This window comes from Panulirus ornatus, chromosome 6 (assembly GCF_036320965.1).
Source record: "Panulirus ornatus isolate Po-2019 chromosome 6, ASM3632096v1, whole genome shotgun sequence".
NCBI classification, from domain to species: Eukaryota; Metazoa; Arthropoda; class Malacostraca; order Decapoda; family Palinuridae; genus Panulirus; species Panulirus ornatus.
The window spans coordinates 54,422,524-54,442,872 of record NC_092229.1 but is presented as its reverse complement, the minus strand read 5'-3'; the positions used below and the strand labels follow the sequence as shown (position 1 = coordinate 54,442,872).

Genomic DNA, 20,349 nt, shown 5'->3' with positions numbered 1-20,349 from the left:
TGAATTAGAACAAATCAAATATTTGATTGACTATTACTCGAAACAAATTGAAACAATTAAGGTTTTTAAGAAATTCGAAGCATAACTGGAAGAGGGAAAGGTCTTAAACCTCTGTCAATATTTACTTATGTGTATAAAGGTAACTTTATATTCCATTCATCCAGTGTACAATGAATATCTGTACATGTGAACATGTGTCTCCTGACGCGTATTTCATCATACGTTGCCAGCTAGTGTGTTCCACCCTCGCATGCTGACTGGAGTCATTGACCCTCTATATATCTGTATGTTTGTCTGTTATCACATTCGCCAGATGTAAGCTTGACGTGGGTAAACAAATATATTTATGATGCCCACATCCTAGTACTCTCATCAAGCTGTTATATTTTTTTCTTTTGCGTTCCGCGTAGGATTTTGTTTTTGTTTCATGCGAATGAAACTTTTATGGGTTGACAGGACAATATACGTAGAACAACATGATTACAAGCACGTTCAGAAGTTGTCTGACCTGATTCAGATAATGGAAACTTCTGTCCATCATTCAGCTTGTTCATATGTACTATAACCTGCAGTTGGATGCGAACCTTCCGCTCAGCTTATAACCATCACAGTCCAAATATAAACATTGTGTTCACTGTACATAGAAAAGGTTAACATGGTAGGTGTGAGCACTGCTGTCATTCTGCCTTTTGAATATTCATGGTTCATAATCAGTGGTAGAGGAGAGTAGGTAGAGGATATCATGGTTGATGGTAATCTGTTGGTAAGGTTGAGGCGAAACAAGTTGGTTCAGAACAGTATAAGTGTGATGATGGTGTTATGAAACCACAAAGACATGCTGGGTTAACTTAGGCAGCAGTAAAAGAGACGGTTCTTACATCCAGACGATTCTGAAAATGAATGTAGTATTCATAATGGTGTTTGGCAGATAATTGAGAAGTGGGAGATGGGACTAGTATCGGTTGGATCTCAGTATAATGGTTTTATCTTTGATACATAAGAAGTTTCATCAGAACTTATATGATAATTGTGATTTATTGTTTAGAGTAAAAGGCTTAGGTAGAATAGCAAGTTGTAAAACATGAGGAAGGCGAAGTATCTTAATATAATATGCGTTAACATGATGAGATATATGTTTGCAACACGGAGACGGTAAGATATTTGTGTATACGATGCAATACAAATAGATTTCAATGATTAAGAATAACCCGGATGTTGACAAGATTTCATTCATTATTCAGAACCCATAAGAGCAAATACTAGCAGAGCGAACTACACTTAACCTCAGTAAGGTTAGTTGTAGCTGAATGATGAAGATGATGATGATGATGATAATGATTAATATGGATCGATGCATTAGATAATAATCACTTCTCAAATTCACCAGCAAGAGTGACAGTTTGGCCTAATCTTTCTTGAGTTGTATTGTCTTCCTTCACTGTTGTTCACATAAGATCTAGAGTGAAGCCGAGACCACAGCATTATATTACTTTATGCCTTTAAGCAGTCGTAAGCAGCACATTCACTAGTGGCCGACCTACAGTGTGTGTACAGCAGATGCCTTACACATTCTTATAAGGTAGATGATCAGATGATCTTGGCTTCAAAACCTGGATTGGAAATAATGCCAGTAAAAACATACTATGTTCTCTCTTTATATTTAGCTGGTAAGAAAATAATGATAATTCTAACTGATGATAACGTAGCAGTAACAGTAGTTCTAATGATCATATTGACATGGATGATGATAACAACAATGATCATTATCGTCATACTATGTTATCATTATATTAACAAGAATGATCATTATCGTCATACTATGTTATCATTACATCAACAACGATCATCATTATCGTCATATCATGCTATCATTATATCATCAGTTCCACGTTTGTCGTTGTTGTATTGTCCGGGAACCTGGGCCGCCCTACATCCTGGGCACAACACCCACCACCGGGATGGCACAGTCTTCCACCAGACAACCGTCAGCAGCAGATGTACCTCCTGTACGACAACTGTAAACAAATGACTGGCAGCAGGTCAAACTGTAGCCGCAGGGTCGGCCGGAGGCGGTAAGGGAGGGTGTGTGGAGTAGGTTGGCTGTGCCGTGGTCATGGTGATCAGCACACAATGTTTTCAGGTTTCTCTAAGATTGCTCGACCAACACTTTCATACAAATTATTGAACTACAGAGAAACAATTAGTTATCATTATCGTTATATGTGAATAAAGAGTCGTTAAGACTAACATTGGCTTAGGTTGTCGTCAGTGACAGTGCAGTGGTGGGACAGTGTGGTGGGACAGTGTAGTGGGACAGTATAGTGGTGGGACAGTGTGGTGGGACAGTATAGTGGTGGGACAGTGTAGTGGGACAGTACAGTGGTGGGACAGTGTGGTGGGACAGTATAGTGGTGGGGCAGTGTAGTGGGACAGTATAGTGGTGGGGCAGTGTAGTGGGATCTTAGGTGGATGTGTGAGTTGAGTAAAATGTGATGAATTACTGTATCCCCCATATTCTGAGTGATTGATTCATGTGTTACCATTATATCACAGCTGGTGTGATAAGTGTGGAACTTCTGCTGTTTTGATTACTAGTATAATTTATGCATAATAATGATAATGATAATAATGATGATAATAATAATAATAATTATCATTATTATTATTATTATTATTATTATTATTATTATTATTATTATTATTATTATATTGATAACTACGGATGAATTTTCTAAATCATATGAAATTTTTTACCAGTGGTGCAAATGTTTCTTACTGTCTGTCAACGCTAAACCTTTTATTATATATATATATATATATATATATATATATATATATATATATATATATATATATATATATATATATATATATATATATAATTCTCAGTTGTGTGCACGACGATCATCCTATGCTGAAGGACAAGGTGGTCAACACATACTGCTGGATCCACACGACCTTCACGTTACCCAGACACATCCACCGAGGCTACGGCAGAGGTACGCACGTACGTTGTTACCACCTTCCTAACTTTACATACTGGTTAATATCCTCATGTTATATATACCTTACTGTATGAACTCCGACTGAAGTGCGATTTCACCTTCATATATATATATATATATATATATATATATATATATATATATATATATATATATATATATATATATATATATATATTCATCATTGCTGAGATTGAGCTGCAGTCTCACTGTTCTCTGGGTCTGTGATGCCAAACTTTGTACTAATGTTCATATTTTTCAGGTACAGGAGTTGTGTACCCTGGTGTTGGACCCCATACTGATTCAGACAGTCGTGTTTACCACGCGTATTACCAGTGGGTCCCATTTGTTCTCTTCCTCCAGGTTCGTATCTCTCTCTCTCTCTCTCTCTCTCTCTCTCTCTCTCTCTCTCTCTCTCTCTCCTCATGATAAAACATCATCAGTAATGGTTCAGGTGAGGCCAGACCTGTGGTCAGTGGTGAGCCTTGCTACGTACATATTCTCACGTTAGGTCGACGATTCTCGTAGTTTATTGTAAACAAATATCGCGTTTCAGTTTCTTGTTAGAATGTGAGTTAGAAATACATTTCTTCACAATTCCATATAAAAGAATACAACTGCATGCTGGAGATGAATTAAGTGTATTTAGTTTGAAGTTAATGAACTGTGTATTTCATATGGTGATTTGTGCATATGATTACATATGTTAATTGATTACACAATCAGTGTTGTGTGTTCCACGTAGTATCAAGTAATCATGTAATCTATACAGCGGCAATGGACGTTGTTCTTACTGAACTTCATTTGAATTTAAATGCTATCAAAATGTTATGCAATTCATTGACTACAGTTCATGTGGTCTTACAATTTCATGGATTTTTTTCAGTGCTCCTCATTAATGTCTGTTCGAAACATTTCGACACATATTTCTGCTCCTCTGATATTGTTTTCTAGTGATCAAATATCTGGGAAAAGTTACTAAAGTCTTATTTGTACTTACGGCAGCCAAGGACAAGCCACCGGTAAGTTATATGCTGGATTTATTTTTTTCCTCTCCTGTTTTGTCTGTTTTTACTGTATTTGATATTTTGATGACATCATTAAATGATTTTGAGTTACTTCATCGTACAACAGCTGCATTCCTAAACAAACTCTTTTATCGACTGTTCGTAAAACTCATGACTATATCATGTATGGCCAAATATAACCGTACAATGATAGGAACTGACGGACGCCTCAGTACTGGTTGGTGAACTGATATTGTTTAAGGATGAAGCGAATTCGAATTTAATGGGCAAAACATTAATAATACGACTACTTTATGAACTTTTCCAATCAAATTTTTCATGTGGTTTGTTATATCAAAGCGTGAAATAAACAACGTTTCATTATTTTCCTAATATCATTTATTCGTTGCTTCATTATCATTGTAAAGATAGAAAGTGTATATTCTCGAGTTTAATGAGCTGGATTGTTTATTCTTTCTAGTTAAACTTAACCAAACTAGTCTGGCCAAAGCCTGTTGAGCTCAACTAAATTATCCTATTTTTCATGTAAGAAACACAATTGTTTTATTTGAATTCCAGACGAGATAATTATTGTAATCTTGATCGTACAAATATTTTCTACCATAGATAGCGACACAAGGAGACTAGATCATCACCAGCTTCTCTTACCCGACCTATAATGATAAGCAACACAATATTACCCGATTCAGCCGCAACTCAAATAGTTCATCTCATTCAGTCATTGTTTTGCTTCAACTTCAAAGTAGCTTTTGATGAATAGAAAATGTCTTTTAGATAATCTGTTCACAAGATAAGACATCATAGTACAGTTCCAATATCATATACGCAGGATATCATTACAGTAACGTAATATCGTTAATACGGTAATACGATTTTGATCAAGGATGTTACACGTTATCAAAGGCTCAAGACACATTGTCTGTAGTTGGATTTGAGAGTTGGCGACTGTTTGATGGTCATTTAGCCAGCAATAGTAACATACATCGAACACATGATTATTGTATTGACTGCAACACCTACAAGGCCAGATCTCGGGGGGAAATGATTCCGCTATGGACATTATTCGAACCTGAGTGGGCAGAACCCAGTGGATTTCAAGTTCAACTCTTGCACCACTCGGTCACCATCAATTATCATTGCACGTGTGTGTGTGTGTGTGTGTGTGTGTGTGTGTGTGTGCTTATTAGATTTGTTGTTATTTACTCATTGATCTCGTCGATGAAAAATTATTCTTACGTCATAACAGGGAAACTTATTTTGAGGTTACGAAATAAATTTCAAGACTGAATTCATACATTTCATGAAACTAACAGGTTGTTTTTGTTGTTGTTGTTGCTGTTGACGCTTTACATATAGAAAAAAATAGATTCGTCTGTGAGTGAGTATTGTAATTCTGCTCATTGACTAATAGCTTCTTAAAACCACTGAATTCACCACAACAAACATAGATATGATCTTTCCAGCAGCAAATGTGATCTTTAAAGCGAAATTTGCTTTTGTTGTCACAATATTGATCATATAGTTATATTGCCGACATATTGATCATGTGTTACTGTTGGCGACATATTGATCATATGCTTATATTGCTGACATATTGATCATATACCTATATGGCCGACATATCAACTGTATGTTTATATAACACAGAGATGTAAGAATATATCATGTCTAGACTGTTTGATAGTTTACCGCGAACATCGTCCGTGGAACGGTACTTATCGTAGTCTCATCTTTCCTTCACAAGGCTGATCACCCAAACATTGACTTTCAGATGTACTTTGTGTATATATCTTATGACTAACATGTGATCATGACTGAAATCAGAATCTGGTAGTATGTGGTGAAGTACTATGTCTAGGACTGAATCATCACTCACTGTTACGTTTCTCCCGTGTCAGGGTCTGATGTTCTATGCTCCACACTGGCTCTGGAAGACTTGGGAGGGCGGGAAACTCGACTCCATCGTGATGGGCCTCTCGCTGCCCGTCATGAGCAAGGACGAGAGACGAGAGAAGATCCATCTCTTGGCTGACTACCTCCACACCTCCATCCACTATCACAACTTCTACGCCATCAAATTCTTCCTGTGCGAGCTGCTGAACTTGGGCAACTCCTTGTTCAATATGTGGTTTATGAACAAATTCTTAGGAGGAATGTTCTTCACGTACGGTATAGATGTCCTGTACTTTACGGAGACCAACCAGGAAGAACGAACCGACCCGATGATCGTCGTCTTCCCGCGGGTCACCAAGTGCACCTTCAACATGTATGGTCCATCTGGCTCCATCGAGACCCACGACCTCATGTGCGTCCTGGCTCTCAACATCATCAACGAGAAGATTTACGTCTTCCTGTGGTTCTGGTTCGTCATTCTGGCGGGAATTAGCACCTTAGCACTCATCTACCGACTCCTGGTCTTCTGTATCCCGGCCATCCGCTGTGGCCTTCTACAGAAGCGAGCGAGACTACGCTTCAAGAACGGTCTCGATGCTATGTCCAAGAAGCTCCAGGTTGGAGATTTCTTCTTGCTGTATCTGCTCAGCAAAAACGTGGAACTCCTCTCCTTCAGCACTTTAATGGAGGAGCTGTCGTCCAGGCTGGCAAATAGACCGGTTCATCCAGATCTGGAACTGTCAGCACCCCCGCCGATCCCTGAAAGGTTTCACCTCATGAATGAAAATGCGTGACGTCTGCCGATGTCGCCGCCCTGGGCACACTGATGCAGCGCTTGGCTAAATGTCGACCAAGTATACAAAAAGTATTGCCCTTTTGGTCATCCTTACTATTGCTGTGGTTCATATGGTGTTGGGAACAGTTTTTGGTTATAGCCAAATTGTGGAATTAATCGTCTCAAGAGCCAACAGTCTTCATGTGCCCAGAGTTGGCAGGAGCAGCTTATATACAACAACCAAATTCGCATTTGATACTCTACTGTATAAACTGATGCTAATATGGACGAGTGTTAGTGCGTGTGTGTGTTCTCATGACATAAGCCCTCAGGTTCCGTTTGCTTACTGTAAGACTAAATTTATTGCTGAGTTTTATACTGTACTTTAAAGCATAGATTCTGCAGTTTCAGTCTTGAAAACAATATACATATTGACTGTGAGATGAGCTGAGCTCCTGGGTATACCTACGTCTATTGCTGAATCTATTTATGTTAAGGAATTAATTATAATCATCGATGGTCATTAAACCAGAATCCATGTTAAATATGGAAGTGTTTACGTGCAAGTTATATAGGTCAATGGCAAACAACTACGAGTTGATCATGGAAATGTACCAAAGGATTTGCATGTTGCTGGGTTCAGTTACTCCAGCAGGTAAAGGTCATTACGCCAGAATTTGTACGACACATCACACCTTACCTAGCAACAGCAGCATCAGACCTGCTCTGTTTTCTTCATCACACTAAGCAAATCAATAATCTAAAGATATATTTCATAGATGTTAGTATGCCAGGTCTCCGTCTAGCATGAAAAACTGCAACATCACTGCCCAGTTTCTGTTCTACTGACAAGTATGTATTCTATGCTGACGTTTGTAGAATGAGTTGTTATTAGAAATTCATTATCCCATGTCTGTTGAGCTGCTAGAATTCAGGGTGTCTGTGTGGAATGTGACCTTTAGAGAAAACATTCCAAGAAAACATTGCATAAGCAGTACCTCTGATACGAATAAATGCTCAACTTTTGGTTTTTAACAACATAGGATTACGAAATAGTTTCAGACCACAACATAGGTGACTGACCGACTTCCTGCCGCGCTAACAGAGGGGATAGTGTGGCGATGGTCCGCCTGTGTGAACACCTTCCGCCTAACCCCATCAAGTCTTTCCCCCCACAATGTACAGACTACAACACAACCCTAACTAAACAATATATCTTTAGATGCCTCAAATACAACACACACACACACACTCATACTTCTTACTCCCCCCCCCCAAATCATGCTTGATCGTCGTATCCTATGTCAGCGAGGTAGCTCTAGGAACAGATCTAAAAAGGCCACATCCGCTCACATCTATCCTCTAGCTGTCATGTACAATGTATCGAAACCACAGCTACCTATCCACATCTACACCCTGTAGACCTTACCATGATTTACCCCGGACGTTCCACATGCCCTGGTTCAGTCCATTTTTGACAGCACGTCGACCCCCGTATACCATAGCTTTTCTATTCATTCTATTCCGTGCACACCTTTCACCCTCCTGCATGTTCAGGCCCCTATTGCACAAAATGTCTTTCACTCCATCCTTCCATTTCCAATTAGGTCTCCCCGTTCTCCTTGTTCCCTCCGCTTCTGACACATATATCCACCTTTGTCAACCTTTCCTCACTCATTCTCTCAATATGTCAAAACATTTCAGCCCACCCTCTTCTGCTCTCTCAACCACACTCTTTTTATTACCACACATCTTTATTACTCTTTCATTATTCACTTGATCAAACCACCTCACACCACATATTGTTCTCAAGCATTTCATTTCCAACACATCCACCCTCTTCCGTACAACCCTATCCACAGCCCATGCCTCGCAACCATATGATATTGTTGGCGTTACTATTCCTTCAAACATACCCATTTTTGCTCTCCAAAATAACGTTCTCTCTTTCATACATTCTTCATCGCCCCCAGAACCTTTGCCCCCTCCCCCACCTTATAACTCACTTCCGCTCCCATGGTTCTATTCGCTGCTAAGTCTACTCCCAGATATCTAAAACGCTTCACTTCCTTCAATTTTTATCCATTCAAACACATCCCAACCAACCTGTCCCATAGCCCTGCTGAACTTAATAACTTTGCTTTTATTCATATTCACTCTCAACTTTCTCCTTTTGCACATTCTTCCAAATTCAGTCACCAACTTCTGCAGCTTCTCACTCGAATCTGCCACCAGTGCAGTATCATCAGCAAACAACTGACTCGCTTCCTAGGCCCTCTCATTCCCAACAGACTGTATACTCACCCCTCCCTTCAAAACTCTTGCGTTTACCTCCCTAACCACTGCATCCATAAGCAAAGTAAACATCCATGGTGACATTACACAACCCTGCCGCAAACTAACCTTTATTTGGAACCAATCACTCTCCTATCTTCCTGTTCATACACATGCCTTATACCCTTCATAGGAACTTCTCACTGCTTTTTACAGCTTTCCTCCCACACCGTTTATTCTGAAGATCTTCCACAAAGCATCTCTATCAACCCTGTCATATGCATTTTTCAGGTCCATAAATGCAACATATAAATTCATCTGTTTTTCTAAGTACTTCTCGCACACATTATATATATATATATATATATATATATATATATATATATATATATATATATATATATATACATACTGTATATTGGTTGTCTGGTGTCCCGTAACTTTTTCAGAGTAGCTGGGGTGATCCCTATTGTCGAGATGGCCAGTATGTGTGCATAAAACCACAGTGAGTTTGTAATAAGTGTAAGTGTACTGTTGATGTGAATAGCTCAAATGTACTGGCTGAGTGACAGTATATATAGATGTAATGTAACTTAGTGTCACACACGACGATATACTCCAGATGAAGAACTTTTAGTCATGGAAATTAAAGAGAAATCAACTGAATCATTAATGATAAGACAATAAGCTCAGCCGTGAGAATGCAAGGCTGTTCTACGTTGTATCAGAATCTTAAGTTTCTTGTAAACATATTTTGAAAACTTGTATAAGATTGTAATTTATCATTCTTAAACTATTAATAAAAACATGACTATAAACGTTTTGATGAAGTATACCAAGAACATTATATGAAATGCATGTCATTTGATATATATATATATATATATATATATATATATATATATATATATATATATATATATATATATATATCTTTCTTTCATACTATTCGCCATTTCCCGCATTAGCGAGGTAGCGTTAAGAACAGAGGACTGGGCCTTTGAGGGAATATCCTCACCTGGCCCCCTTCTCTGTTCCTTCTTTTGGAAAAAGAAAAAAAAATGAGAGGGGAGGATTTCCAGCCCCCCGCTCCCTTCCCTTTTAGTCGCCTTCTACGACACGCAGGGAATACGTGGGAAGTATTCTTTCTACCCTATCCCCTATCCCCTATATATATATATATATATATATATATATATATATATATATATATATATATATATATATATATATATATATATATATATATATATCGGTAACATTTATACATTAGAACATGTAATGTTCTAATGTAAATCATTCTAAACCATCTTATCATTATGCGCCAGACAGTCAAACCCAGACGACTGTAAACAGCAGACGGACAGCGTCGTTCTCTCTCTCGTCAGTGAGGCACAGGACTGTTGTCCACCTGCTGGTCTCGACTCCGGCGGAAAATGATAAAATGATTCATAATAGAAGGTAATTTGTAAGTAAGAAAAGCATTACTGTTGACACCACCAGAGCGGCTCTGTATCTCATCAGCGACGTTGTTTACTCGGGTGCCTGGAAAACAGCATCATATATGGCGGGAAAGGTTTCTGGTGCAACATTACTTCAGCTGACCTCGGATGATGGAATCTTCGGCCAGCTGAACCTCATGTTCCTCGTCCTCTCTATCATCCAGAGCCTGAAAATAAATCTTTGTTGTTAATGGCAGCAAAAACATTTGTTTCAGAAGCCTTGCAACCCGCCACAGTACCTCACAATGTTGGTTTTCATGAATGGCAGGATTAGTCTGGCTTGCTTGAAGACTCAAAGCACTTTTTGTAGAACACAAAATGCCCTCCAGCAGCAAGGATTTGAACCCGACCCCGTTGCTCATAGATGTGAGACGAAGGGTATTCGATTGCTAGTAATCGAAAAATCATCTCCATATTAGAGGCGATCATAGCCGAGCGGTTAGCTTCCCAGCTACCACGCAAAAGGTCCGGGTTCGAATCCTTGCTGTTGGAGGGCATTGTATGTTCTATTAAAAGTGCGGGCTCATATGCTCTCTCTCTCTCTCTCTCTCTCTCTATATATATATATATATATATATATATATATATATATATCACGCAGATAGTGGAATGGAATAAGCCCCTTTTTTTATTTCTCGCAGAATTAAAGTACAAAAAGTTTGCACATTATTTCTCTTTGGAATTCTTTAGAATAAGACTGTATAGTCGATCCTCATTTATATAGAGAGAACGAGTATGATTTTAGAAATATCTTGAACTGAAGAAAGTGTTCATGTGTTCTCGAGTTGTGTTTATAACTTGTGTTGACGGTTTGAGTAAGCGCTGGCGGGCCAGAGCTCAGCTCACTTCACCAACCTTACCGACACGTAGAAAATGGGTGTATTTATTGCACCAGTTTTTTTTTTTTTTTTTTTTTTTTTTTACACATGCAAGGGTAAAGAATGGTCATTATCTACCTTTATCTTTTTCTGTTTCGCATGATCCTTTAAGACAATTCAGAGAAATATGCTCACGCAAGACCATTCTGAAAATTAAGTAAACGAATTTACTTCTGTTATACTAATGTAGTCAAAGGAGGTTTCCCTCAAGTGTTCGTAAAACATTACAGCAACTTGAATTTACTGATTAAGTTTTATAAAGCCTTTTCTAGACTGTCCTTCCTTTTATCACACCACCATGATCTCATGATCCCCAAACAATCATAACACATTATGTGAGTGGAGCGGGAGAATGAATATTATGAGTAATTAGAATGTTTCATATCGTATCTTTGTGAAGCTTGATCAAGATGTGTGACATGGAGACAGGGTTACCTTGCTACCGCATGGAGTATGCATTTTAATCAGTGGTCTTCTAGCATCTCATCTGATCATTTGAGTCTAGAATAAAGTATTTTGTCTTCATTCTAGAGGACTGACTGTCCCCAACAATGGTGCGACACTGCCAACAGGAAACGTCATGTACAGGATGTCACCATTACTAGATGCTAAACACCAATTTCGACCGAATATTTTATCCTCGTGCGTCTTAGGTTCCTCCCTTCATGAACAGGGAACACAGCTCCATGGAACAGTCTCGCCCACTGACAACAATTCCTGGTCTGGAACAGCTAACCTGGGTCTCAAAGTTCAGCGTGTGGTAACTCGAACTATCTTGGAAATCACTAACACGTCATATCCACGTGAAGGGAGTGGATGAACACTGGGCTGTCTAAAGCACACTTGGAGCACCCACTGTGCTAAGTGGTTGTTCGAATCGAGGTTCTCTCCAGTGTTGATACCGTTACAATACCTGTCGCTCTGGACTCAGGTAAGTTACTTATGTAATTATGAAAGTCTGTAAAGCATATATTCTGTTTACTATATTTCAGTATATGGTCCTGCATATCATATTCATTAGTGGTGTTAGACAAATGCATTCTAAGTAAGGTGGTCATATCTCGTCAGTTTATCTTTGCTTATTCTCAAAACATGAAAGCATTGTTCTGTGAGATCATAAAGTGTTTTATTATTTCATTATGTCCTTGCAGACATTAATGATAGATCATACAAACATGCAGTAGCAATATACAGTAATACACATTGTTAGGTCTAACAGTTATCATGTCAGAATTATCAACATGCACCCAAAAAATTACATTAAACTAACGTGCCATATTTGAGCAACGCTCATACTCCACATCAGTGCTAGGCCTTAAATGGCATATGAGTATGACGTGCTCTACCAATTGGAGGAGTCGAGCGAGCAGACGTATAAGGTAAACGGAAAACAAAGTAAAATCTGCTGAGGAGAAAAAGTGGACGAACAGCACGTCGTACATGTGGCACATGTGTCAAGGTGTCACACTGGGAGAGTTTATAAGTTGGATCATTTAGTTGTTAACTGAGACGACACCAGCAACTGGGGCACTAATCAAGACCATCTCATTAACGCGATATATATATATATATATATATATATATATATATATATATATATATATATATATATATATATATATATATTAGCCTGAGTAGGTAACCATTTCATCGAGCAACCCCTAGGGGTGGATGCACAGCTAGGTTGACTGTGGACTGAACGCCGCAGCCAGGATTCGAACCTATGCGCTCGACTCTGGGCGACCCGTGAATGCGCCACGCCCAGGAACGCTAATAGCTACACCATGGAACAATACTCCGAGACAAGTACGAACCACTCGCCTGTATGCTCGGAGAAACTGTTCAAAAGAAAAGACTTTATCTGATATGGTCTCCTAGTTGACTGGAGGTAAACTTACCCATTCGTATGATGTGAAACTTACTATCATACTGTCTCATTACTTGTAAAGACGTACAACTCGTTCTGCAGTTACTGCTAGTGTTTCAAAACAACCAGTTATCAGCCTACATGAACCAAATCTCATTTATCTATTCTACTATTTACTTTTATTTTTGTAGACCAGTTATACCTTACTGCTCGCTAATTTCACACTTCAAGTTTAGACTAAGGAGTAAACAGTAGATATATGTTTGTAAATCTGACTATAAGCAGGAGTCGTGAGCATGGTTACATGATATGTGGCATCAAAATGATCCAAACTGTGACCAGAGTTCCTGAACCTGACACTAGTGTTGTCAGGTGGTGGTGGCTCCGCTGTGAGAACAGTTCACAATACTAACCCTTGTTGTACTTGATATGTATGATTACCGTAATACCATATGGTTTTATAAGGCCAAGATTAAAGGATGATTAGATTAAAGTTAGGATTCGAAGATTTGAGCACTAGATTAGGAATATCATATCAAGGAGATTTCCATATAATATCGTAACTTTCTCAGTGATAAACCCAGAGTGGCAACACTGACAACATTAAGAGTGACTTTACCATGGAAGCCGAGTATGGAAGACCACAATATGTGATCAGAAATGAAACTACGAAACGTATCTGCAATAATTCTTAGAGATATTGTAGTGCATCTAGGGAGGCTATTATAAACTAAACACATTACAAGAATGTTATGCTATGTTAGATATCTACAAAGGTCTTTAAAAAATCTAACCTAATCCTTTCTACTTACTCTGTCAGGATGGTTCTCTCGATCGCAAGCGCCTTTGCGGGGCTACTGAAGGTTCGGTTACTACACACTACCATCGACAGTCATGTCTTTCAACTGCATTACCGCTGGACAACCTCCTTCTGCTTCCTGGCCAGCGTTCTCGTCGCCACCTGTGCCTACATCGATTCGGCTATCCAGTGTATGGATGGGTCAGGGCAGAAAGTGCCCGATGCTGTCAATACTTACTGCTGGATTCTTTCAACCTTCACGATCAACTCCACCAGCAGTGAGTTGTACCACTGACATCTGCTAGAGAGAGAGAGAGAGAGAGAGAGAGAGAGAGAGAGAGAGAGAGAGAGAGAGAGAGAGAGAGAGATGGCTTTTTTGATAGTATCAACAATTTACATGCCAAAGGTCGATTGTTTGGGTCACGTGTGCAGGAAGGATGACCTGGTAAACCTGGTGTTATGTACTAGGTTGATCAGCAGTTATGTCCTTCTCTCAGACGTTCCAAGATTCATACAGGGATATTCTGTTTTTCTTGTATATGGACGTCGTCGTGCACACACATTTTCTCTCTCCTTCAGGTGAAACAAGTAATTATGGAAGCAGAGGAAGTACATTCGACGGAATTGGCTTATTCGACCCTGAGATCCACACTAAGACATACCACGCCTACTACCAGTGGGTGCCATTCATTCTCTTCATTCAGGTAGGTTTGGTTAGGTTAGGTTAGGTTAGGTTACGTTACGTTACGTTGTGAGAGTTGAAATCTGACCGGCGGCAGGTGGCAACTGAATTCAGATTGACTTGGAACATATTGTTTTCTTTTCTTTTTCTTTCTTCCTTGATTTACAATATTGAAGTAATGCCATCTTTACTCTTCAACCTGTCTCCAGCTAAACTTATGAACGATGTAAATTGAGTTCCTAACCACAGACAAGCGATATCTCTAATCATATGAATCCTTTTTTTTTCTATAAGAAACACAAGTTGATCTTGTGTTGCTTTCTATTTCCTCATTTTTCTTGATGAATCACATTATTTATAAGCACATCATGACTGTGTTTGACTCAAATAGATGACCTCTGACTTTCCCTCTGCAGGGTTGTCTCTTCTACTTACCCCACCTCCTATGGAAGACGAGCGAGGGCAAGACAGCAGACAATCTCTGCAGGGCCTCCAGGTCAACAGCATAGATGATGATTGTGACAAGAAGAAGGAAAACATTGTCAAGTACGTCTCTCACGCCTGTGTCTGTACCATTTCCATATCATATATACGTATATACGTAGCACCTAACCAATAGCTGTCATGAGGCATCTCACCAGTGTGGTACCTCACCAGTGTGTGTTTTCACCTCACCAGGTACCTCAGGTCATCGTGGGGACGTAATGGTCGATACTCCATCGTTTACATGATCTGTGAGTCACTCAACTTCCTCAACGTCCTGAGCCAGATCTTCCTCCTGGACGCGTTCTTCGGTGGTGTCTTCTTGACCTTCGGGACGAAGGTGAATATAATCATTATTTTCCTCAGTAAGGTTCAGCAGTGGAAGAGCGCATAGGCTTGCATGTTTGGTTCCGTAAATCATACCAAAGATACAAATCGGTAGCATGAGTGAGTGCTAAAGCACCTACAGGATTTTTAGTGAAGGCATCATCAACAAATTCTTGCAGGATATTGTCTTTATATCATTTCGGACGTGGATGAGTAAAACTTACAAGATCTTACTTTTCCTTCATGTACATGACAAGGAAGCTATACAGTACGTTGCATTCATCGAAATGAACAACAGATTTTCAAAATGAGTTTGTAAGAATTCTTGTTCTGCAGCTGAGGTTACGCTTATAAACTCTGTATCCTTGCCTATCTGTAGATCTGTTTCTTATGTTCAACTTCGTCTCCATGTACAGAGGGTGGTCATGTGTACAGCAGCTTTGAAGAAACCTACTTATCCCCACACTAGGAGTAGTGTGATAGTGAGAAGGCGATTGAGATGAGAACAAAGTCTTTGACCAAAGGATACCAGTGAAAATTCAAAGCTGTTTATACTTATTATTGTACATTTGCAAAGTCTAAATCAATTTGTGTATACTTTCATATCTGATAACGTTACTAATTCCTTTTTGAAATTTCAAATAAGGCGAAAATATGATAATTCATAAATGTGTATATAGGAAGAGCGGCAGACGTTATGTACACACAGTATACAGGAAGCACTGTACCTTCTGGTGTTATATGTTGCAGGTGTTGGAGTTTGTTATGAACGACGATGACGACGGAAGACACGATCCCCTGGTGACCACCTTCCCCAGGATAACCAAATGTACATTCAAGAAGTACGGTCCTTCTGGCACGATCCAGACGCACGATGTCGCCTGTATCCTGCCGCAGAACATACTCAACGAAAAGATCTTTATTGCCATGTGGTTTTGGTTCGTCATCTTGGCCACGCTGTCCGCCATGCAGGTGAGGAGGGAGAGAGAGAGAGAGAGAGAGAGAGAGAGAGAGAGGAGTACCTACGAGGACTTATGACGAAATATTGAGATATTTTTTCTTTTTTGGTACCAACAGTTTGTTGATGAAAACACAAGTAATCGTAACTTTTATTTTCTAAATATTTTGTGTTTAATTCTGCAATATATAGTTCATGAACACAATATCTCTTATGAAGGTAAGACTAATCATCTCGAAATGTGACGTCACAGATACGTCACGAACAATTCTTCCATTTGGCTAAACAACTGATTCATATCATGCGGTTTTCCCTCTCGTACATAACTTGCAACTCACGTGTTCTGTCTCCTCACAGATCGTGTGGCGCTTCGTGCTGATATTCAGTCCCAACATCCGTCTGTGGGTTCTAGAGGGACGCGGGAAACTGACAACTTCACCGAAGTTGGAACAGGACATCAGAGACCTCCATCTGGGGGATTACTTCTTGCTGGACACCCTCAGGAGGAACCTAGACGTCTATACTTTCCAGGACGTACTACTGAAGGCCACAGATAACTACCAGAAGGACGTTAATAAGAACTCTTATCAACCATTTTATGAGCCGTCTGATGACGACGACCCGCTGGCCATGAAGCGTCAGATGGAGAACGAGGACGCGACCCCAGTTTAGGGGAGCAGCAATGCTTTCTTGCCTGCTCTGTTACTGAAGTGTCTGGTGGAACAGGACCAGTGTGTCTCCTGATAACGTACTCAACTTTGCTACTTGGCTCACAATGAAACGGTACAATCTTCAAAATACGTTAACCGTTCCTATACGTTAGTCAAAGACGGCAAAATTTTTGATTTAAATGTTGCGCTGCAGACCGATTTTAAAAATGAAATTATTGTATAGCTTCATATTCCAGTGTGGCGCGCATGCGTCAACAAGGAAGCTGAAAATTGATCAAGCAATCACTTGCTGGTGTGAAGTACAAAGACTGACCTTCCAGGTGAAGGTCAACAATGGTGTCACTGCGAGACACAACTAACTCTTGGCCTGAGGCTCCTGAATGGGAGTTGAGAAGGTGGTTCACTTGTGTCTTCGTGAGAGAAACATAACACGTATCAATTCCCTTATGTATATGTAAGTTGAGGACAACGTCAGCACATACTGTATCTGCTCATCTGGTTTCTGTGTAAGAGTTTACTTTATATTTTGTCATATGTAAATAAACTGTAATATGTGAGGTTATATTCTAAAGCTTATTTTGTATATAAATATTTCTTGAATTAGTTTAGGAACAAAGAAATGACCAAAAATTGTGATGTGCGTCGGGAGTGCGCGCTGCCAGTTGCACCCAACTGTAGCACCAACTTCATCAATATTCTTCATCTTGGTTTCTTATGAGTATATTTTGTTTTTTGTCATCTACAAAACATCCAGTCATCTATGATATGGCGACATTCCAAAACATATTTTGTACATATTCGTTAAATTAATAAAGTTACATTTCTTAATTACTATGTCCTTCCTTTACCTTTCTGTAAATCATAACTATTGTCATAAAATATCAAAACGTTGATAATTGAAATACTAATAATACAGAAAATAACTTCAATATCAGAAACGATAATTACTTCAATTACTGATAGAGATAAATGAAGGTAGATAAATGATGGTAGATAAAGAGGAAGAAAGGCAGTATTAACTATGCATTGATATCAAGATCGACCATATGTGTCATGAGAATGTGCGTCTCTTACTACTATCTTTAACACCAGAAGAAAGAGTTAAACATTTTCAGTTGATGGTAATTATTTTGACTCGGCGTTAATGACCCTGATAGTTAAGAGATCTAAAGCCCAAATAATCAACCAACCAGCACATCTTGAGCTTTCTACCTCGTTCCAGTCTGAGCCTCAGTGAGATATAAAAGATTTTTCGGTTTGTATACGTAACTTGAAGCTTACAGCCTTAATGACCCTGACAATTGATAGCCCAAACAACCTTGATCCATTGTTTGATGTTGCCGGTCGTCAAGTATCGTTGTGTGGCTTCGTTGGTCGGGCCTGTGTCTGCTGGGGAACATTGTCCTTTGATTCTCACTTAAGTGGAGATGTTGCTTGTCTTGCAGGTATGCATGTAGCCGGTGCTGTACACTCTTACTCAAGCTTTGTTCTTCTACAGTATATACAGATACGTTATAAGGCTATCAACTGCCATTTCATGTGTGTCGTGGTGGATGCTAGAATGGATGAAGGCAGCAATTATGTATATGTATATGTGTATGTGTGTATTGTCAGTGTATGTATATGTATGTATACGATGAAATGTATAGATATGTATATGTGCGTGTGTGGGCGTTTATATATGTACATGTGTATGTGGGTGGGTTGGGCCATTCGAACTTCCGTCTGTTTTCTTGCGCTACCTCGCTAACGCGGGAGACAGCGACTAAGTATAATAAACTGATAGAACTATATATATATATATATATATATATATATATATATATATATATATATATATATATATATTTATATTTCTATCATACTATTCGCCATTTCCCGCGATAGCGAGGTAGCGTTAAGAACAGAGGATTGGGCCTTTGAGGGAATATCCTCTCCTGGCCCCCTTCTCTGTTCCTTCTTTTGAAAAAAAAAAAAAAAAGGAGGAGGATTTCCAGCCCCCCGCTCCCTCCCCTTTTAGTCGCCTTGTACGACACGCAGGGAATACGTGGGAAGTATTCTTTCTCCCCTATCACCAGGGATGATATATATATATATATATATATATATATATATATATATATATATATATATCATACATATTCGCCATTTCCCACGTTAGCGCGCTAGCGTTCAGAACAAAGGACTGAGCCTCAGAGGGAACATCCTCACTTGGCCCTCTTCTCTGTTCCTCTTTTTGGAAAAGTAGAAGACAGAGGGGAGGGGGGGGGGGGATTTCCAGCCTCTCCTCTCCCACCCCTTATAGTCGCCTTCTACGACGCAGGGAATACGTAGGAAGTATTCTTTCTCCCCTATCCCCAGGGATATATATATATATATATATATATATATATATATATATATATATATATATATATATATATATATATATATATATATATATATATATTCCTTTTGACTTGCTTACGAACACACGTAAAGGATAAGCAAAGACTATGGGTGGAGGAGAACCGCGAGGGAGGTGGTTGGACGGGGTGACGGAGGCTTCGGATTGTTTTGACCCGAACATGCAGGAGGGAGGGAGGCGTGCACGGAAGAGAATAAACTGTTTAGAGGTGAGGTCATCGTGCTGTCACTGGGCTTCACCTGGACATATGGAGTAGTCAGAATGTTTCATGGAACTGTGTCTAGAAGCCGGCTTGGCTGTGTGTGGTGGGTTGTGGTTGTAGAACATGGTAGATGAGCGAACGGGTTGTGCACGAGCTGTGGCGGGATAGGCAATCAGATACCAAGATTTCTCTTTCTTTTTTTTTTTTTTTAATAACGCTGTTGTTGTATGAATCTGATGTTTGTTTTAATGCCTTGTAAGTTTACTCGAGTGTTGAGTACGAGTTGGTTAGGTTAGGTTAGGCTGTAGAGGAAGCTGAAGTGGTGGACTTGGCCACCGTATCTTGGAAAGACCAACACAAGCGCTCAGGATATGACGTCATCGCCACTGTCACACTCTCATTGCTAGATGGCGTAAATAAACTTAATTCTCTTACGGGTAAGTAGTATGTACGAGTGTAAATGGTTCTGTAAAAATGGGGAACTACTTTGGGAGGAAGTGGCCGTTGCTTAGCGCATCACAACCAATTTGAGTCCCGAGGTTCGTGGACACCAAGGTATCCGAGGCCGAGGTTGACTTAGTCCACTTTTGATGGAAAC

The 20,349-nt window shown here is 39.5% G+C and overlaps 1 protein-coding gene and 1 pseudogene across 4 annotated transcripts in view; both read left to right on the top strand.

Annotated features, from left to right (window-relative positions):
* The window catches only part of LOC139749248 (innexin inx2-like), a 104,992-nt gene extending 95,205 nt beyond the window's left edge, over positions 1–9,787 (top strand). For all 4 annotated transcript variants that reach the window (XM_071662979.1, XM_071662981.1, XM_071662980.1 and 1 more), the window contains 3 exons: positions 2,890–2,999; positions 3,268–3,368; positions 5,932–9,787. In XM_071662979.1, the coding sequence (XP_071519080.1) occupies positions 2,890–2,999; positions 3,268–3,368; positions 5,932–6,720 (1,000 nt within the window). In that variant the 3' untranslated portion in view covers positions 6,721–9,787. The remainder of the gene's footprint in view (positions 1–2,889; positions 3,000–3,267; positions 3,369–5,931) is intronic.
* A 2,341-nt stretch (positions 9,788–12,128) lies between these two features.
* On the top strand, positions 12,129–17,971 carry LOC139749241 (innexin inx2-like; annotated as a pseudogene).
* The last annotated feature ends 2,378 nt before the right edge of the window (positions 17,972–20,349 follow it).